Below are 18,006 nucleotides of genomic sequence, written 5' to 3'. Positions count from 1 at the left end.
AAAAAGCCCGATCCGCAGAGCATGTCATCTCCACTCCGCTTCCCTATCTTGCAGCCTTGGTGTCTGGATTCCTGGAGCTGTTTTTCACCTTCTTCTTCTCCTGCGATTCTCTGACACGCTGTAAGAGCGCCTTCCTTTTCACTCCTTTTTGCACTCTGAGACACTTAAAGGCCTCTGAAAACATCCATTACTCACTTCAGCTTCTTTGTTGTTGTGTCTCTCTCGCTCTGTAAATTGAACTCAGATTTCTTCAGATCTACGATGGCTGTGGGATGTACACGCTGTCGGCACATTGTTGCTGTTGATGAAAAAACATAACGCGGCCCTTTGATGAGCTTTCAGCAGAAATCCACACAGTGTATTTAACAAGGGATTTTGGAAATAATATATCAGGTGTGTATATTAAGATGTATCATTTACCAGATGTGGTATTTCTGACTATTTGGAATTTTGAACTGTGTGTTCTTGTGCATGTGATAAAGTGAGGACATTTTGACAGGTCCTCACAACTTTAAAGGACTGTTTGAAGCTTAAGACCGAATTGTGTTTAGGTTAGATTTAGGGGTTAGTTGGGATGGTTAAGGTCAGGGTAAAGGGCTAAGTAAAAATAGAAGAACAAGGATGTGTGTGTGTGTGTGTGTGTGTGTGTGTGTGTGTGTGTGTGTGTGCGTGCGTGCGCGCCTCCATCTCTCCAAGGTAAGAGCAGCGGCCAACAATCTGACGCGGCGCGTGAGCGCCAGCCAAAGCCAAATTCCTCCATCATCCTCTGCCAGAGGAGAACATACGTTTTGAGAGCCTCCCGACGTCAGCGGACATCAGCACCTGACCGGAAGTGAGGTGGATCAGTGCTGTTTTCCATGGTGTTGCGGCGGCCTGTCCAAGGAAGAGGTGAGCCGCCTGGGTGGCTGCACGTTCTGACGCTCTTCCCCCTCCCGAAATGTGGTGAAGACAGCCCAGAAAACCTGCCTGAGAGTGGTGACGTGGTCAGTTTAGATGGTCACCTGGCCGGTGTGTGTGTGTGTGTGTGTGTGTGTGCAGTAAAAGGCCTTTGCCTCCAACAAAAAGGGCTAAAACATTGGGTCTGCAAAAATTATATCTCATACATCAGTTGCCATGGCAACCACGGTGTTTGTGCGAAGTGCAGATGCTAAATGCCCGCAGGTGTAAACGGACGCGGCCAACGTTCTGTTCTCGCCGTGTTCAGACCCAAAATGGCTTAGAGAGGAGGGCCGGGGAGGGCTGTCGTTGCTCCGGGAGAACTTTAGCCTGTTTAACAGCTAAGTAATGACATCTGGAGAGCAGCAGGCGGGCCGTGTCGTCCTCAGTGAATTACAACTTCTTTTTCAGCCACATTAGCGTTTAATCTGGTGGCGGCGCTTGGATTTCCCCCCTAGTTTCATGTTGCTGCACTGACCTGGAAAGTTCTACCAGCCGGGCCAACATTTTAGCCATTTCACACAGCAGCTTTTGATTGCGATTTCTCACCTTGGCACCAAAGTCTGGACCATAGGGAGAATATTAAACCATCAGCGTCTCTCTGATATGAATGTTTGAGCTGTTCCTGACCACCACCCAGCCTCCCAATGAGCTCTGCTCTTTCTCAAAGGGAAACAAACGTCTGGCAGCCGCGTAGGTGACATAAGAGGCGTGAGATTGGGTTTCTGAGCAGGTCTTTCCATGTGTGTTTAATCTTCATCAGCTCAGGGCTGCCAGGTGAGTTGGGACAGTTCCCCAAATTGCTGTGTCACAATTGATGATTGTGTTATTGTCTGACAGGAGCTGGTTTACTGGACTGATCCACCAGAACAGTCTGGGATCCTCCCTGGTGCTGCATCAATCTGTGAGAATTGTTGTTTTGGGTTTGGATATTGGTCCCCCCCCAAGGATGCATCTATAAATAACACAGCTTAAGAGGAGACTGTGGATGGGAAGAAACTTTGTGAAGGAATGCAGCGCCTGTTCCAGAACCAGCGGACCGGGAGGGGAGATCAGACACGTCCTGGGTCCCAGTTCTCATTGTTATTTAGAAATGTCGCGTTTTTCTGTATGAGGGTCCATTCTTTTCTAGGGGGACGGGGACGTCCATCGGGATCCTTCCCAAGTCAAAATGTGCATTTTGGAAATCCTGTGCATTTATCCTCTCTGTTCACCTATAACCAGTCTATTGATCCTCTCTGTTCACCTATAACCAGTCTATTGATCTTCTCTGTTCAACTATAACCAGTCCATTTATCCTCTCTGTCCCAATATAACCAGTCCATTTATCCTCTCTGTTCAGCTATAACCAGTCCATTTATCCTCTCTGTTCAACTATAACCAGTCCATTTATCCTCTCTGTCCCACTATAACCAGTCCATTTATCCTCTCTGTCCCACTATAACCAGTCCATTTATCCTCTCTGTCCCACTATAACCAGTCCATTGATCCTTTCTGTCCCCTATAACCAGTCCATTTATCCTTTCTGTCCCCTATAACCAGTCCATTTATCCTCTCTGTTCAACTATAACCAGTCCATTTATCCTTTCTGTCCACTATAACCAGTCCATTTATCCTCTCTGTTCAACTATAACCAGTCCATTTATCCTCTATGTTCACCTATAACCAGTCCATTTATCCTTTCTGTCCCCTATAACCAGTCCATTGATCCTTTCTGTCCCCTATAACCAGTCCATTTATCCTCTCTGTTCAACTATAACCAGTCCATTTATCCTCTCTGTCCCACTATAACCAGTCCATTTATCATTTCTGTCCCCTATAACCAGTCCATTTATCCTTTCTGTCCCCTATAACCAGTCAATTTATCCTCTCTGTTCAACTATAACCAGTCCATTTATCCTCTCTGTCCCACTATAACCAGTCCATTTATCCTCTCTGTTCACCTATAACCAGTCCATTTATTCTTTCTGTCCCCTATAACCAGTCAATTTATCCTCTCTGTCCTACTATAACCAGTCCATTTATCCTCTCTGTCCCACTATAACCAGTCCATTTATCCTTTCTGTCCCCTATAACCAGTCCATTTATCCTCTCCGTCCCACTATAACCAGTTCATTTATCCTCCCATTATAACAGTCAGATATCGCACCCAATGTAGATGTAAAAGTTGAAACAGCATTTTGACATATTTTCCTGACGTCATCACATTACAGTAAAATGACCTCGGTATTGTTCCCAGACAGACAGTATAGAGCCATAGTACAACCAGTGGTTTAAAATCCGACCAAAATTGTGTCCCTTTTTTGTGGTTAAAAAGAAAAAAAAGTAATTATCGGACACGTAATTTGTTACCGCCTCTCCTGCCATTCACTGAATTGAAACCAGGTTTCGGAGATGCGCTGATGGAAGGAAGAGCTGTGCGCGCATCGTAAGGAGGAGGAGGAGGAGGAAGGGGGGATCCAGATGGGAAGGGGCAGCATCGAAGCCGCAGAAGAGCGAGAGAGATCAGCCTGCAGATGAGACTTTCCTCCCACACTGACCAACACGCCAGCCTGTCAACATGTATTTCGGTAAGTAAACCTCGCATCTTCATTTATTTGTTTCCAACTGTCGTTTTTTTCCGCCACTTTTGTTGCTGCGGAGCCACTTGTTGCTACGTAGAAACGCGTGTTTTGCGAGGTCACCTGCGCGCTGCGGGCTTCCACAGGCAGCGCGCTTCGTTCCATGCAAATGTCCCCCTTCGTTAAAACGGTCTCGCTGGTCTCAGCCAGGAGCAGCTGAATAAATCCACCGCGTAAGCGTGCACGCACGGCACCTTCACGGTCCGGCGCAGACACGTTCCGTGCTTGTAAACTATGAAACACTCGGAGTTGCGAATTTCAGAGTGAGGTTAACGCAGGAGCAGGTCATCTACAGGCAAGTGCACCACTAAAGCTTCTTTCTAATTGTTTTTTAAAATAGTTCAAGAAAGTTCAAGAAAATTGGCACTTAATGGAGACCCAGGTGTGGGTCAACCTCTGGACCAGGACATCCAATAAGCCATCAAACCCTCAGTTCTTTAAACCTGCAGTTTGAGACAGTTTGACCAATGGGACTGAGCAGTTAATCGTGTGAAACAGAGTTTTGGAGAAGTGTACAGTCAGTAAGTTATTTGTTTCCTGCCTGTTGGCTGGAACCACAGCTAAAACCCCTGGGTCGATTTTAGGATCTGGCTCATTCACAGCCTAGAGCTACAACACACACACACACACACACACACACACACACACACTCCTAACCCTAGCCTAAAACCAAAGCTTAACCCTCAAACAGTCCTCTGAAGTTTTGGGGCCAAGAGAGATGGCCCCACTTGGCGAGTAGAAAGGGGATTTTGGTACTCAATTTCTAGTAAATGCAAGAACACACACACACACACACACACACACACACACACATACACACACACACACCCACACACACACACTCACTGGTGTGTCCTGTTCTCTCCTCCTGTGTGTTTTGCACTAAGCTGAGACTGAAAGTAGATATTGTTGCCAGCATATTTCAGAGACTATTTTATCTATATTTTCTCTTCTTTGCTTCGCGTACATCAGCCTTGATACAGAAGGCATTTCACCTGGTTGCGTATGGTATCAAAGGTCAACGTTGCACCAGATTTACTGGTGCGGGGAAATCGATTCCGTGGCCCAAATTCAATCACAGGGGTGAAAATTGTGCTTTTCTCAACCTTTTGTTTTGCCTCTGTATCAGCTTTAGTTCACAGAAAGATCGGCCGGTTTGGACCCTAAAAAGTCTCTCTTCTCCCGTGCAACAAGGACAAGGGACTGAAGTTGTGCACGTGTATTAAAACAGTCAGATAAACCTTCCTGGGTTGAGTCAAATCAAACCAGAAGTTCCCCTGGGCTGGTTCCATCTCCCTGGTCCCTGTGCTGGGTCCGCTAATTGAATTAGCCCCCTGCTGAGCTGTGCAGCTGGGAGTTGGTTCGCCGTTTAAACAACCAAAGTTCCACTAATTCTCTTCGGCATAAGGAAATCTTTACACAACTCTGTGACTGTATGTAAAGCTCTTTTTTTCACCCATTAAAGGAGATGGAGATGCCAACGGGCTGTTTGTTTGCGTTGCCGTGGCAAAAAGTTCTGGCGCAAGGAGAGAAACAGCGGCCCGTATGCTAATGTGGCGCTCCATGTCCCCGACATGCGCATGCACGTCCACAACGTGAACACAGCTTACAGGCAATCAGGCTAATTGCAGAGTGGAATGGTGTGTTGTGATTTTTGATCGCCGTGATTACCCAGCAGAGCTGGTCAGGAAGGGAATCATAATCAAGCTGGGAGAACGTATACACCAGAAAACAAGCATCCAATCAGGACTCAGCGACAATGAGGCTGGTCGGGGAATAGATTGCGTTTTAAGCGAGCGTCCATGTTTATCCAAACGTCTGTATTTGTGTGTTTGACAATTGCCCTCATCTGTTGTCCACTTGGGCTCAAACGATAAGCAATTAATCACGCCGAAAAACAAACGGGCGGCGGTTTTAATGGTGGAAGAGCGATTTCAGCCATTTAGACTGTGACATACTTCAGACACTTCCTGGATTAAATTGAAAAAGAAGTCAAGACGGCAGGAAAGTTTGCAGCTTTAACCCACAAGTAGAGGGAGATTCAAACTTAAATCACAGGGTTTGTCCTTTATCACCACCAAAAAAATGAAAAACAAACCCCTACAATTTGAGAGGAAGATCTTAAACAGTGAGAAGTTCAATTGTAACAAAGTGAATATGGCCCATCCTGGTTTTCCAGGTCTGCATTCCTGTGCGATTAAGGAGCTCCTTTAAATAATCCTTGTCATTCATTTCCTGGACTGTGTGATTTCATCGCTCGGTTCTTGCAGGTTTGGAAGGCTTGTGTATTTAGTGGAACTGTTTCGATGCGTCACCAAGGTATTTTTTACACCATGTCGATGGTTAATCATTCAGCGTTAATTCTATTCAATCGTTTTATTGGCGGAGCGCAGGAATGTGTCACCGCAGATGCGCTGAAACGTGGAAAATCGCAACTCGGAACCAAAGAACTGTCCTTGAATGTTGTTCTGATGTGAATTTACCCTCCCACTCCTCTTCCTTCTCACCGTGTCCTCCGTCATCACTTACCATTTCCAGAAGGAATCGCCTCGTTCCTCCACGTGTTGATCTGCCGTCTCGATCTCACCATGCTGTCTCCTAGGTAACATGTGCAACGGCGTTCTGCCCCTTCTGACGCGTCCCTCGCCTGGAAGAACCCAGGCGTCCCTAGATGTGCAGCTCCTCCCGTTCCTGGCTGATGTGAGTGCCGTCACTCGCGTTGTTGTCACGGAAACCACACCTGATCTTTTTGGTTCTGAAACGGCTCGTCGATGCACAGATGTATACGCGAGCTGCCCACACTGTTCCAAATATATCACCTCAGATAGGCAGAGCTGTGACATTAGCCCACAACCAGCAGGTGGGTGGTGGTGGTAGGGTTGGGGGGGGGGGGGGGGGGGGGGGGAGGTGCTGCTTTCCTGGTGTTCCTCACATGACAGTGTGCGTGCCAGGTTGGTTGAACGGAGGTTGGCAGAACCTGTCAAGTTCCTGGAAGGTGTTGATGTGACAGGTGGTGGTGAGAGCTGAGGGAATCGTGCCTGGACGACACTGTGGAATAAAGAGGAGTGTGTTTCCAATGCTAGAAGATGAGCATGGCATTATTATAGTTATGTTTACATTGAAGGATTCTAAATGGTACTGTCCTGGGAGTTGAGCAAATTTAGAGAGTGCGTCAGTATTTGCAGGAGAGTCTGAAGAAAAAAGAGCCCATTAAACCCATTAAACCCACTTCTTCCATTTCCCTCAATCAGACCTCTTCAGCTCAGCTCCGGCTTATTTTACTCCTCTTCTCCACCTGTGCACATTCTCTTCCATTTTCTCTTTTGTGCTTTGTGTTCTCCTCCCATCACATAAACAATCAAAACCGGATTTGTTGAAATGTTAATAACTTCCTCGTGATGGAAGACCTGCCTACAGTCATATCTCCAAACACCTCACCTCACCTTCTCATGTTCCCTTCTTTTTAGCTGTTTTGTTTCCATTTCACTCTACCTCCGACCTCCAGTAATTGCTTTTGCCCAACCTATGTTTATGAAACAAACACACGAAAGAAGACATTAATGTAGCAACACTGTTCAACTGCACTCACCATTTTTAATCAAATGACTCCGCAAAACTGAGTTCATGGAGTTCATTGGAAATATCACATGGTGTCCCTCCTGGCCTGCTGTTTGTTCCTCTCCTTTTCACTCTATATATGCTCCTGTTGCTCAAACTCTACTCTAAAAGGTCACAGATGACCATAAGCTACCCTAAACCTTTGCTGGACTGCCCCAGTCTGGTATGTGCTGGGACAGGCACCACTCCCCCACCTCCTTTAAACCAGATTAGGTTGAGTTTAAGTCTGTGGGTGGTTAATAGGTGGGCGGGCAGATGAACTCGAGCCCTCCACCTTTTTTCCAGGAAGATTTGTTTTCATGTGTGGGGATTCTTCTGTGTCTCGGGCTGCAGTCGAGAGCAGATGTTGATGCTGCGCTCTGCAAAAGTGTTTGTTTAGTGCCCACTTGTGCGTTGTCATAGGTACAGGGTTGTTCAAGTCAGGCAGAAATCCAGTGCAGCGCTATAAGGAGCGGGTCGTACGGTGTTTATGTTGGACGTTTTTTAAAATTCTTTCCTGTGGAGCCAAAACAGCACCTGCGTTTCTGAATTTTGAAAGACAACAAACCAAAGCAGCAGCTCATTCCTCACCGAGCTTTTAAAAGGCAGTTTTGACATCTACAGTGTAAATCCCTGGAATTCTCATCTCCAAACACTGTTGAGGCTTTTGGACTGCTCTCCTGGCAGGGGTCTGCTTAATTTGACGAGGTTCTACAGTATATTGAAAACATGGCGACATGCCGGTGAGGAACAAGGCGTAAGGTCTGTTTCACAGCTTCTGTGTTGTGATGTCACACTCTGTGGCTCCACCGTAGAAGCTGTCGCGGATTCAGGGTGAGTGAGACGACTAATGTGACTTTGTTACAGGTGGGTGCAAATGATGTGAGGATGAAGGCTGAGACGGGGGACTCCTAAGGGAGGGCGACTTTGATTCAAGGATATGAAGGGGGACTTTAGAGAGGAGCAGGTGGAGAGGTTGTGATTGGAAGCTGTATTTTATTATGGGGAGCCTAAAGCAAAGCTTTTTTTTTTGCCATTTTAAGTTCTTATACCAGTCAAAAGGCTGTAATGGGGCATCATATGCATCTAGTTGGGTTTAGCTGAGCCGCAGAGGGCTTGACCTCATGACATTTTATCTTTTGTAGTGCTAAAAAGTGGCTCCTTTTTTCTTTTAACAGATGGATCATTTTCATAAATCCATGATGGGTTCAGGCTACAGACCAACCTCGCCCCAGAAGAGGAAGGCCAGGGCCTGCAGCGTCTTTCGACTGAGGCTCAACTCTCAAGTGGGTGTCGTCCTGCGGGAAAACCTGCACGTTTGATTGTTTTCCATTCAGGTCGCTTGTATTTCTAGTGCGGACACCTGCACATGCCAGCTGAGAGGTGACCCGCACGTGTTTTCCAGCTGGGTTACTGGTTGCGAGGCCCGAGACCAGCGTTGGAAACGCACACTCCTCTGTTAATTTTAAATGTGGTTGCCCTCGAATCATTTATATTCAGGCCCTGAGTTCCGCTGAAGCACAGTGGAATGAATAATGCTGGGATTAATGTCAAAATCCTGCTGCCGAGAGATAATATAAGCAAACATGAGTTTATTAATTCTCTGGTTTCCTGGTGTTGGTCTTGCCTGTGGGAGAAAATAGTTGGTTTGATCAGCGTCCAGGCTTTAATTTTAAAACCAAAGGAATGGCCGAGATCATGTTTTTATATCGTTTTTGAGTTTTCAGAGAGCCGTGGTTCTGTTGCTATCCGCGCATTTGAACCTCTTATCGCAGAAAAGGCGGCACTGTTAATGCTTGTGTGTGTGTTGTCTACTGTTGTGTACACAGACGCAGATCGCCTCCCATTATTGTGGCCCCAAACACGCTAAAAGGCTTAAGGCTCCGGACGCCGCGGATGTAAAGATCGGGACCTCTGAGCTGGTCACCAAGGAAACCACGTTGCAGAGCCCCTCGCCATCGCGCTCACCGTCTTTCAGCAATGACACGACATCAGAAGGTGTGACTGCACGCCTCTCCTACAAGTTTAACCCAGTGGGAATAAAGGTCGAGCATCGCTTCTGCAGCCTTCGTACACCGCGTTTTTGTGGAAGCAGCAGGTCCTCCAGTCGTGATGTGCTGCTTTTGCATCTGTGTGGGTGTTGGAGGGGATGAAAATAATACATTCTGCTGCCAGCTACACAGCAGAAGGACTGACGAATGGTGCACGGCGGCTAGAGTTTCTTTGTATCCAGTTTCGGAGTTCCATCTAGGGTGGCGGAGGAGTCTCTGTCCTCCGTGGTGCTCATCGGCCCCTGTGAGAGGGGAATCGATGCTAACAGACACCCACTCAACGAGGCCAAGCCAATCCTCGTTATTAACAAAGAGCGAATCCTTTAAATCACCATTTAACTTTTCAGGAATGCTCTTTAAGCACAAGATAATTGAGTCAAATCACACAAAATTGTTCATCTCATTGATGAGAGGCAGCTCGACAGGTAAATCACTGAATCTAATTGTGATTAGAAAGGTTGGAGTTCATAACCACTTGCAGCCTAAAGGCTTTTTTTCTCCCTCTGAGCATGTCAGGAGTTTGCTGGACATCAAGACTTTCGTGGTCGTTCTTTTGGAGGCCGTCACGCCACCAGCAGGGGAAAATGTATCGGTATTTAAACTAGTGGAGTTGAGTAGAACGTTGAATGCTTTGTGGTTGTAGGTGTTGTGTTTCAAAGAGTAGCTGCCAACAATGCCTGTTGCTGTTTCTTTGCATTTTTAAGTTAATAAATGCAGGGATTACGTTTTTTATTGGGACTGGTGTTTTGTCAACCCAGTGGACGTATCATTTAAAACCCTACCATGAAATTAAAGCGCCCGTAGACAAGTTCCTGTGAGCTGGTAAACCTGAAAAAGTTGCTTTTTTCATCTTTGCCTTCATTTCCAAGTCATTTTTCCCTCCTGTCTTATTTCTTTAGCCCCGGTCTCAGACACAGCACCATCGAGCCACAGCCCTCCTGAATCTTTCATGGCACCGTCTGAAGCGCCGGCCCCCCTGGGGACGCCAGACAAAGATGCAAAAAAGGACAGAGAGACAGACACGGGTCCGGAGGGGGAAACAGAGGAGGAGAAGGCTAAACGCCTCCTCTACTGCTCCCTCTGCAAGGTTGCTGTCAACTCGGCCTCTCAGCTGCAGGCTCACAACAGCGGTGAGAGGACGCCAGATCCGTCCCCGTGAAGCCGATTCCTAACGTGCGCCGTTTGGCCGCCTGATGTCACTTTACGTCTGCACAGGCACCAAGCACAAGACCATGTTGGCGGCGAGGAGCGGTGACGGAGCCATCAAGTCCTTCCCCCGGGTGGGGGTCAAGGTCAAGTTGGCCGCGCCGTCTGAGATGTCAACCGGGCTCCAGAACAAAACTTTCCACTGCGAGATCTGCGACGTGCACGTCAACTCCGAGACACAGTTAAAACAGGTCAGTCACTGAAACGGCTGTAAAAACGTAGCGATCGACTGTAGCCGACCTTGCCGTCGGCATCCCAGCAGAGTGTACACATCATGGCGATCGCTCCCTCAAAAGTTAACTTTGGCCAGGTGCTCATGAATATTCAGCCACTCGTTGCCAACTTGCCATCTGTTTGTGAGTGGCAGTAGAAGCCTAAAAAGATCTTCACATCTGCCCCTCATGAATACGTTGAATCACGGAGCCAAATCCAGGCAGATCCCAATGCCCCGCCTGAACCCGGTTGCATGACATTCATGATACACTTTCCTTTCATTTTCTGTTTCCATGTCTTTGCGCTTGCACGCTTGTCCTCCACCGCAGCACATCAGCAGCAGGAGGCACAAAGACAGGGCGGCGGGGAAGCCGGCCAAGCCCAAGTTCAGCCCCTACACCTCCAGCCAGCGTCACCACAGCCTCCAGTCAGTGAGTGCTCTTCTGTTTTTACCTCCAGCTGTGACATCCTGGCAGTCAGGAACAGACCTGTCATCACTGATGCGACTGTTGAGCCTTGTCCCCATTGTCTCTTTTTCCCCGCCTCAGATCCGTCTGACCCTGCAGAAGACCCAGAACCTGACCAAACCTCTGGCGTCATGCCTCATACCTCAACTCTCAGTGGCTGCCGCCCTGGGGTCCTTGCCCTCCTTCCCCCTTCATCCCGCCTCCAGCTCAAGCCACGCCCTCTTCCAGGGACAGCCCCTCCCACAGGCTCTCTTGCACCCGGCTCCTGGGCCCATGGCTCCCACGCACTCCCAGGTTCTGTTTTCTCCCTACTGACCAGGCTCAAAGGAGAGTCGAGATCTGAGGCGGCGTTTTAAGAATTGAAACTGTCGTGACGAGCGAGTGAAGAGCAGCAATGAGCTGCCGATATATCCGACACAGACGTAAGACTTCACTGGCTGCTGCTCCAGTGCTTCATTCCTCTGGAACTCAATCATTTTTATAGATGATACTGTCCTCCTGTATTGACAATCAATAAAGTCCCTCGTGGGGAACTCCATGAGAACCAAGAATGTTTGTTTGTGCAGATCTCACTTCAGATCTTACCAGCAGTACACCCCCCCCCCCGCTCTCGCTCTCCCAGCACCCACTTAATTCTGGGAACCAGTCAGCTGCTCAAATCAAGAGAGTTTCAGGTTGAGGGAGCGCTTTTTTTGGTGGTGGTGGTGGTGGTGGGGGGGAGGGTTAAAGTGGGATTTCTCTGACAGCATCAATATTCCTGGAGTTTTTATTGGCTCTGTTTCCTTCCAGTGGAGGGAGATGGGTGTGAGGAGAACCTGGACTGACTGGAGTGCTTTAGTGATTTGGCAACCAAGGTGTGGATTTATGGTTTGGACTGCAGCTTTATTGTATTCCTTTTCTGAAAGGCTCCCGGTTTCTCTCTGCAGCTTGTTCCATGTTAGCTACCTAAAGAGACACCTGGCGCCTCAACGGTAGCCTTCAACAATGTTACCAGGCTGTTAAATGTGTTCCTCTTGCTATAGTATGTTCCACTCTGTAAGCCCTGAACTCGAGGGCTCACTCCCCTCCTCTCAGAACCAGAACAAGGAAGCTATGCTGCCTATCGAGGTCCTTGGGATTTGACAATAAGAGCATCCTTTATTGGAGCTTTGCTGTTGCATGGCAGAATAAGCACCGGCGCACTCAGCTCTTTGAGCCGGGCCGCTTTCTCCTCATGCTGTCTCTGTTCAGGCTCTCAACTGCTTCTCATCCACTTAAATGTGAAAATAAACATCTTCCTGAAAAGAAATGAATGCATTCACTGGCTTTATCTGGCTCAGGGAGACATTTTAAGTAGTTTGTTGCTTAAGAGTCCAGATGACCTGTGGACTACGCCCCCTCCAGCTTCTTTCTGGGAGATAACAAAAAGGAAGACCATTCCGTCTGCGTTCACGTCTGTCTCTCTTTTGAGAGCGACCAAACGGCAAGCTTCAATAATCTCCGGATCCTTTCAGTGTAAATAAATAAACTCTTAGATGTGCCCAATTTTTAGCCCAGGCTCAGGGTGTTTGAAAGGACTGCAGCAATTTTAAAGTGTGTGTCTGAACTTGCAATGAAATTTCCTTCTTATGTGGGTTTATCATTTCCCAGAGGCCAACAGAAGCTACACGACTGCTGATAAGGACACATTTTCAGGGCGGATGAGTTCAGACATGATTTACTGCTTCTGTCCCCCTCCCAGCCAATCTGAAGGGACGTCGATAAAATTGCCCTTAAACTATATCACTTATTCTTTATTATTCCCATGAGGTGATGATCACAACCATGTGTGTGTGGGATGCTCATGTCAGTTCTCCTCCAGCCCCCAAACTTCCTGGAATATCACCCCAGCAGCCTTCCCTCTCTTTTCTCTCTTATCTTATCCAGCACTGCTCCCTTGCCTCTGTCAAACCCACTGCACAAATGCACGCGCGTGCACACGTCAGCAGACAAAAACTCTCCTTGGCATTTGGGGAATTTGTTTTTCTTCTTTTCTACTTGGTGAAAACACAGAGGTGCCGCTCATCCCTCCGCTCCCCAAAACTGCATTTCTCTGTTTCACATTAAATACAGAAAATATAATCTATTCCAAGACAGGTGAGTTAATGCTGAAGTCTGAATTTAAATAGGTGGTATAAATAATAAATAATGTAAGGCTGTATTTACTCAAATAACTGGGAAGAAGATTTAGTATTTTTGGAGGTGCGTGCATCGTAAATAATTGAAAATGCACTAAAAACCTTTTTTTTTAAAAAAAAAAAACCTGTATGTCTTGCAGAAGCACAAGAACGGACCAGATAATGGAGGGAGGGGGGTTGAAATAATAATAAAAAGGCTCACCATGATGTTCAGATGCACACTGTAAGGAATGAAGAGCCTGCTGCTTGCTTAGAGAGCAAGTTACAAAGTTAGATTCTTTGTTTTTAATCAGGAACAAAGTTTCCTCTCTGATTACACGGCCCTCTTTATAATGAAGTTTCTTAATGTGGAATTATGGCAACAGTTTTCCACATCATAGAGTAGTATTGTGTATTCTTGGCCCCAGATGAAGCACGATCACAGATTAAAGCTAATCCTTTTCATCTGGTGGGAAACAGAATATCTTTTGGTTCTTTGGATTCTAAGACTGTTTGGCAGCTATTACTGAGCTTTAGCTCAGACCCAAAATAGGGTTTTAATAATAATAATAATAATAATAATAATAATAATAATAATAATAACAATAATAATGTGGCTAAAACAGCTATGCTAATTCATCTGTGTAAATAAACAATACTTGGAATTCCCTTGGAATTCATTTTTGATTTAGCGTTCCTGCTCCTTCTTTCCCTGATTGCCGTAGATCATGATGGGGAAAATCAACAGGGCTTGGTGATGTGATGGATTTGTCCCTAAATCATTAGCAATCAAACACCATTTGAGTGCCACAAATGACTTTCAGAATATTCAATAGTCACGGACACTAACAGAAACCACACATCTGATAGCTTCAATACACCGATGGATGACAAAATAAAGTCATTTTTTATGCTTTATTAAAGTAAGTGTGAAACAAATATAATTCCTTTGTTAATGATAGAAATGTAGGAATATCAACACTTTTTCAATGTGATTTTACAGTAAACATTTCCCACGAAACAGGGTGTTTATAGACAGTGCTTGAGCTCCTATCTTCACCGGTCATTCAAAAATTCGTAATCACCTACTTTATCATGCCAGAATGAATGAGTGTTTTTTAAATAAGTGGGTTTTTTTAAAGAGTGTTTTTAAAAATAAATAAAAAATCTTTAGAATGTCCACTATTTATTGTATTCCAAACAGTGTGTGCTTGGTATTTATTAGATAGTCAATAGTAGAATGAAAAATGCCCAAGGAAGATGATCTAAATGAAAGATACGATTTGGTATCTGACAGAATACATTAAAAAAGAAAGAAAGAAACAAACAAATAAAGTCAACTTGTGTAAACAAAACCAGGCGGACAAGAAGGGAAATGCGCTTCTCTTTTCTGTATATCAGCGCCATCTGGTGACCGAATGAAAAACTTCTACGGAAGTGACGTAAAATGACATATCACCAATCAAATGCCGAGTAGCAAAAATTCGAACTACCAGAGAGCGAATCCTCTGCGATTAAATGGTTTGTTATTGCGTAGCTGAGCCAATTTTATAGCAGCGAAACGTTATATCTGTCAGTAACACGCTGATGCAAGTTACGCGCTGGTAAGATTCAGCCCTCTGGAAATGACGACGGACGAGACCGTGTGACGCTAACGGTCAACGTCGTGCTAAGAAAGCTAGCGCGTTAGCTTCGATTTGGCCCAAGTTGGAGCGCTACGTTGCTGACCGTCGCTATAGTGAACAATCCGGAGCTATGGTGAAAGAGCGCGTCCAGAAGAAGTCCTACCAGCAGAGTCTGGAGGACATCAAGGAGAAGATGAAGGAAAGGAGAACGAAACGGTTGGCCAGGGCATCGGCTCCCAGCAGGGGACGGGCCAGAATGATAAACAAGGGCAATGGTGAGGATGAATATTGCATATAGCATAAGAGCGTGGATACCTGCTCTTATGGATATGAGATTGTGTCAATCACGTTGTGCCGTGTTTACTTCTAGTGGGTCATAACGCCCACACCACCCTGAAGAGCATCCAAATGAACAACGCCTCCCTGGCCCTGGCTCTGCAAGCTGAAAAGGAGAAGGTGAGGCAGGCGAATGCGGTGATCCTGCAGCTGAAGAGGGAGCAGCAGGCCCTGTTCCTCCACCTCCTTCTGCTCAGAAGGAAGTTCAAAGAACAGGAAGCAAATGTTACAGAGGTACGGGCCTTGTTGTTGATCACATTCCTCCATGTGTTCACAAAACAAAATCCCACTTTACTGTGATTTCTTTTAGAAGAATCAGCCAAATCGCCCGAGTGAAGCTCAGCGCCCTGTGGAATTTGTCAGGTGAACTGATGATAGTGTAGCTTAACCCTAACTGTGGATAATCCAGGATTTATAATAGTGTCTTTTCTCCCTTTACAGCAGGGAGCGGGGGAGCAGTTGTGGTGATAAACCGGCCGAGTGGAACGCCTCTCCCGTTTGTGCAGGTACGCGCATAAACATCTAAATTAAGCAAATGACATCACACTTTGAAGTCAGAATAAACTGGTTTCCCAAGTACCGCATATGGGTCATTTTACTGTTCTCACTGTTTACTTAAAACATTTAATGTATTTTTAAAACAATTTTTGCAGAAAACCAATCGTCCCTAAATAATTTACATTCTGAATGTAAAGAGGAAGTAACTTTGCCGTCGACGGTGGGTGTGAGGCGTCGCCATGCAGAGAGAACAGGCCAGAGGAGGTCGGAGCGGGTGAAGAAGTTGCTTTGTGAAGTTCAGGCGAGTCCAGACTCGGGTCCTTTAATAGCAAGTCCAATAACCAGTGATGACAGAACATCAACTCAGCCAGAGCAGGGAGTAGAACCAGATTATGACTGCGCCGACACTGAGGAGTTTCAGCATTCCACTCCTGAACATGTCGTGCCCAGAAAGCCCAAACAGCAGCGTCCCGCCAGAAAACAAACCAAGCAGCAGCTCCAGAGCAAACCAGAACCGACTGGACGAAAACCGGAGAGGGGACGCAAACCAGAGCGAGCCCCGTTGAAGAAACCCTGGGAGAATCCCAAACCTAGAGCCCGCTCAAAAAGCCGCGACCAGTCAGCCAGTAGGACCAAAAGTGCGGCTCAGTCCCAGGGGAACAAGCTCAACACCTCACAGGGGTTCAACGACACTTTTGACTTTGACTGCGAAGAGGCTGTTCACATCACCCCGTTCAAGGCCAAAGCGGAGGACGGCCAGTCGGCCACGCCCATCAGTGAAGAGAGGCCGCGGGACGGTCAAGCCCTCGAGAGCGCGTCGCCTCCACCTCCACAACATGGCGAAACCTCCTGGTCGCCGTCTTCCGAATCAGACGACAGCCTTTACGTCCCTCAGAAGAGCAGGCAGGCCCGAGCCTCCCCCGGCAAGTCTGGAGCAATCACAACCCGGAGAGGCCGGATTTCTAAAGTCAACAGGGAAAAAGAGAACGCCGCTCAACAGGCGAAGATCTCGAGTGAGTCGCGCCTTCGCTTTGCGTTCCTTTATTGTTTAAATGTTGTACTCATTTAGTTGTTTTTAGTCTTTAGAGATGAACCCAGTCCACCGACTGTAACCAGAAAGGAAGCTAATCGTCATCGGTCTGCTGACTCTAGCTTCTCTAACAGTCCTGGTCCAGGAAGACTGGGGCAAGAGAATAATCCAGGTGAGCATTAAGTTTCTCTGCATATTAAAACAAACCTGCTGATGATTAAAACTTTAAAATATAAATGCGTCCTCAGCACGTCACAACGAGGCCGTCGTCGACGACGATGGTTTACCCCCCATCAGTCCCTTGGTTGAAGCTGAGATGATGAGAATAGACGGTGTCCTGTCTAATTTTGGAGAGTCCTCCGCTGAGGCTCCTCGTGTGACCCACCAAACCCCCCAGAGAGCCAAGACATGCAAGAGAAGTGAGTGCTTTATTTGTTGCTTTGATATCTAAGAGCCTGATCACCTCACTCAGGTTTTGGGACACTTGGACTGATCACATGACCTCTTCACGATGTGTCGGCACTCTGCATCTTCACATCTTACTGGTGCGTCCACACAACTGTTCTCTTCTTGCTTCCCACCCACATTTCTGCAGGTGTGCATGGTTTAAGGACAGCTGGGCGGGGCTTGAGTCTGTGTGACGTGACCAATCTGTCCCCTGCAGCCTTCCGCAAGTTCTCCTGCGGCGGCCCGCGGCCCACCGACGGCCGTTGCTCCACCCCCGTCCCTGCACGCAAGCGGCGCTGCACGATGGTCGTAGACTACAAAGAACCCACGTTAAATGCGTAAGGACGTCCGTCGAGTCCCGTTGCTTTACCTCTCGCAGGCTGTGACAACAGTTCCTCTCTGATGTTAACAGGAAGCTGCGGCGCGGGGACAAGTTCACAGATTTGCAGTTCCTCCGCTCTCCTATTTTTAAGCAGAAGCCCGGACGGAGGAATTCCGTGCAGACGTCCAGGAATTCCACTGAGAGCCAGCAGTCGTTGAACTACAACGAGGCGTTTGTGGGGTGTGGCTAGGAGCTGCTGTGCGTGTCCTCCTTGAAACCTGTATGAAGTCACTGTTGACATGATCGATTTTTAACGTGTTCACCAAAATGTGATCGGTTTGATTGTTTTTTTTTTTCTTTCGGACTATTCTTTCTTCTGTTCGTCTTTTATTTATCCCTACAATTGTCCCCATTTCTCATTGTTTTTATTGTGACAGCTGATTAGAAGTCTGTACATTGTCATTTAATAAATTCTGATCAGTGACCTTTTCTGCTTCTCTTGTATAAAAATGATAAAACTAA

General features: G+C 46.8%; 2 protein-coding genes and 1 long non-coding RNA gene across 8 annotated transcripts; all 3 read left to right on the top strand.

Annotated features, from left to right (window-relative positions):
• Positions 1 to 774: 774 nt before the first annotated feature.
• On the top strand, positions 775 to 2,124 carry LOC115251792 (uncharacterized). 2 transcript variants are annotated; one of them, XR_003890335.1, is made up of 3 exons: positions 775 to 888; positions 1,607 to 1,713; positions 1,777 to 2,124. It is a non-coding gene; the product is annotated as an uncharacterized lncRNA (long non-coding RNA). The 2 variants fall into 2 exon arrangements; XR_003890336.1 differs by having other exon boundaries at positions 775 to 983.
• A 1,235-nt stretch (positions 2,125 to 3,359) lies between these two features.
• On the top strand, positions 3,360 to 11,633 carry LOC101066270 (zinc finger protein 385D-like). Of its 3 annotated transcripts, none has more exons than XM_029845520.1 (8): positions 3,360 to 3,506; positions 6,160 to 6,257; positions 8,333 to 8,440; positions 8,984 to 9,152; positions 10,105 to 10,332; positions 10,421 to 10,602; positions 10,954 to 11,055; positions 11,173 to 11,633. In XM_029845520.1, the coding sequence occupies exons 1-8, from the start codon at positions 3,497 to 3,499 to the stop codon at positions 11,404 to 11,406; spliced, it is 1,131 nt and encodes a 376-aa protein (XP_029701380.1). In that variant the 5' UTR covers positions 3,360 to 3,496; the 3' UTR covers positions 11,407 to 11,633. The 3 variants fall into 3 exon arrangements, with proteins under 3 accessions (XP_029701380.1, XP_003969105.2, XP_029701381.1); XM_003969056.3 differs by having other exon boundaries at positions 3,361 to 3,506; positions 10,105 to 10,335; XM_029845521.1 differs by lacking the exon at positions 3,360 to 3,506 and adding an exon at positions 3,646 to 3,852 and having other exon boundaries at positions 10,105 to 10,335.
• A 3,047-nt stretch (positions 11,634 to 14,680) lies between these two features.
• On the top strand, positions 14,681 to 17,969 carry sgo1 (shugoshin 1). Of its 3 annotated transcripts, none has more exons than XM_011609109.2 (9): positions 14,681 to 15,126; positions 15,222 to 15,421; positions 15,498 to 15,550; positions 15,629 to 15,693; positions 15,841 to 16,698; positions 16,765 to 16,887; positions 16,964 to 17,134; positions 17,380 to 17,500; positions 17,575 to 17,969. In XM_011609109.2, exons 1-9 carry the CDS (start codon positions 14,982 to 14,984, stop codon positions 17,732 to 17,734), a joined length of 1,896 nt encoding a protein of 631 aa, XP_011607411.2. In that variant the 5' UTR covers positions 14,681 to 14,981; the 3' UTR covers positions 17,735 to 17,969. The 3 variants fall into 3 exon arrangements, 2 of the variants coding, with proteins under 2 accessions (XP_011607411.2, XP_011607410.2); XM_011609108.2 differs by having other exon boundaries at positions 17,311 to 17,500; XR_003890190.1 differs by lacking the exon at positions 17,575 to 17,969 and having other exon boundaries at positions 16,964 to 17,260.
• Positions 17,970 to 18,006: the final 37 nt, after the last annotated feature.

Source organism: Takifugu rubripes, chromosome 12 (assembly GCF_901000725.2).
Source record: "Takifugu rubripes chromosome 12, fTakRub1.2, whole genome shotgun sequence".
In the NCBI taxonomy this organism is placed as follows: domain Eukaryota; kingdom Metazoa; phylum Chordata; class Actinopteri; order Tetraodontiformes; family Tetraodontidae; genus Takifugu; species Takifugu rubripes.
This window is presented reverse-complemented; position numbering and strand designations above follow the sequence as displayed.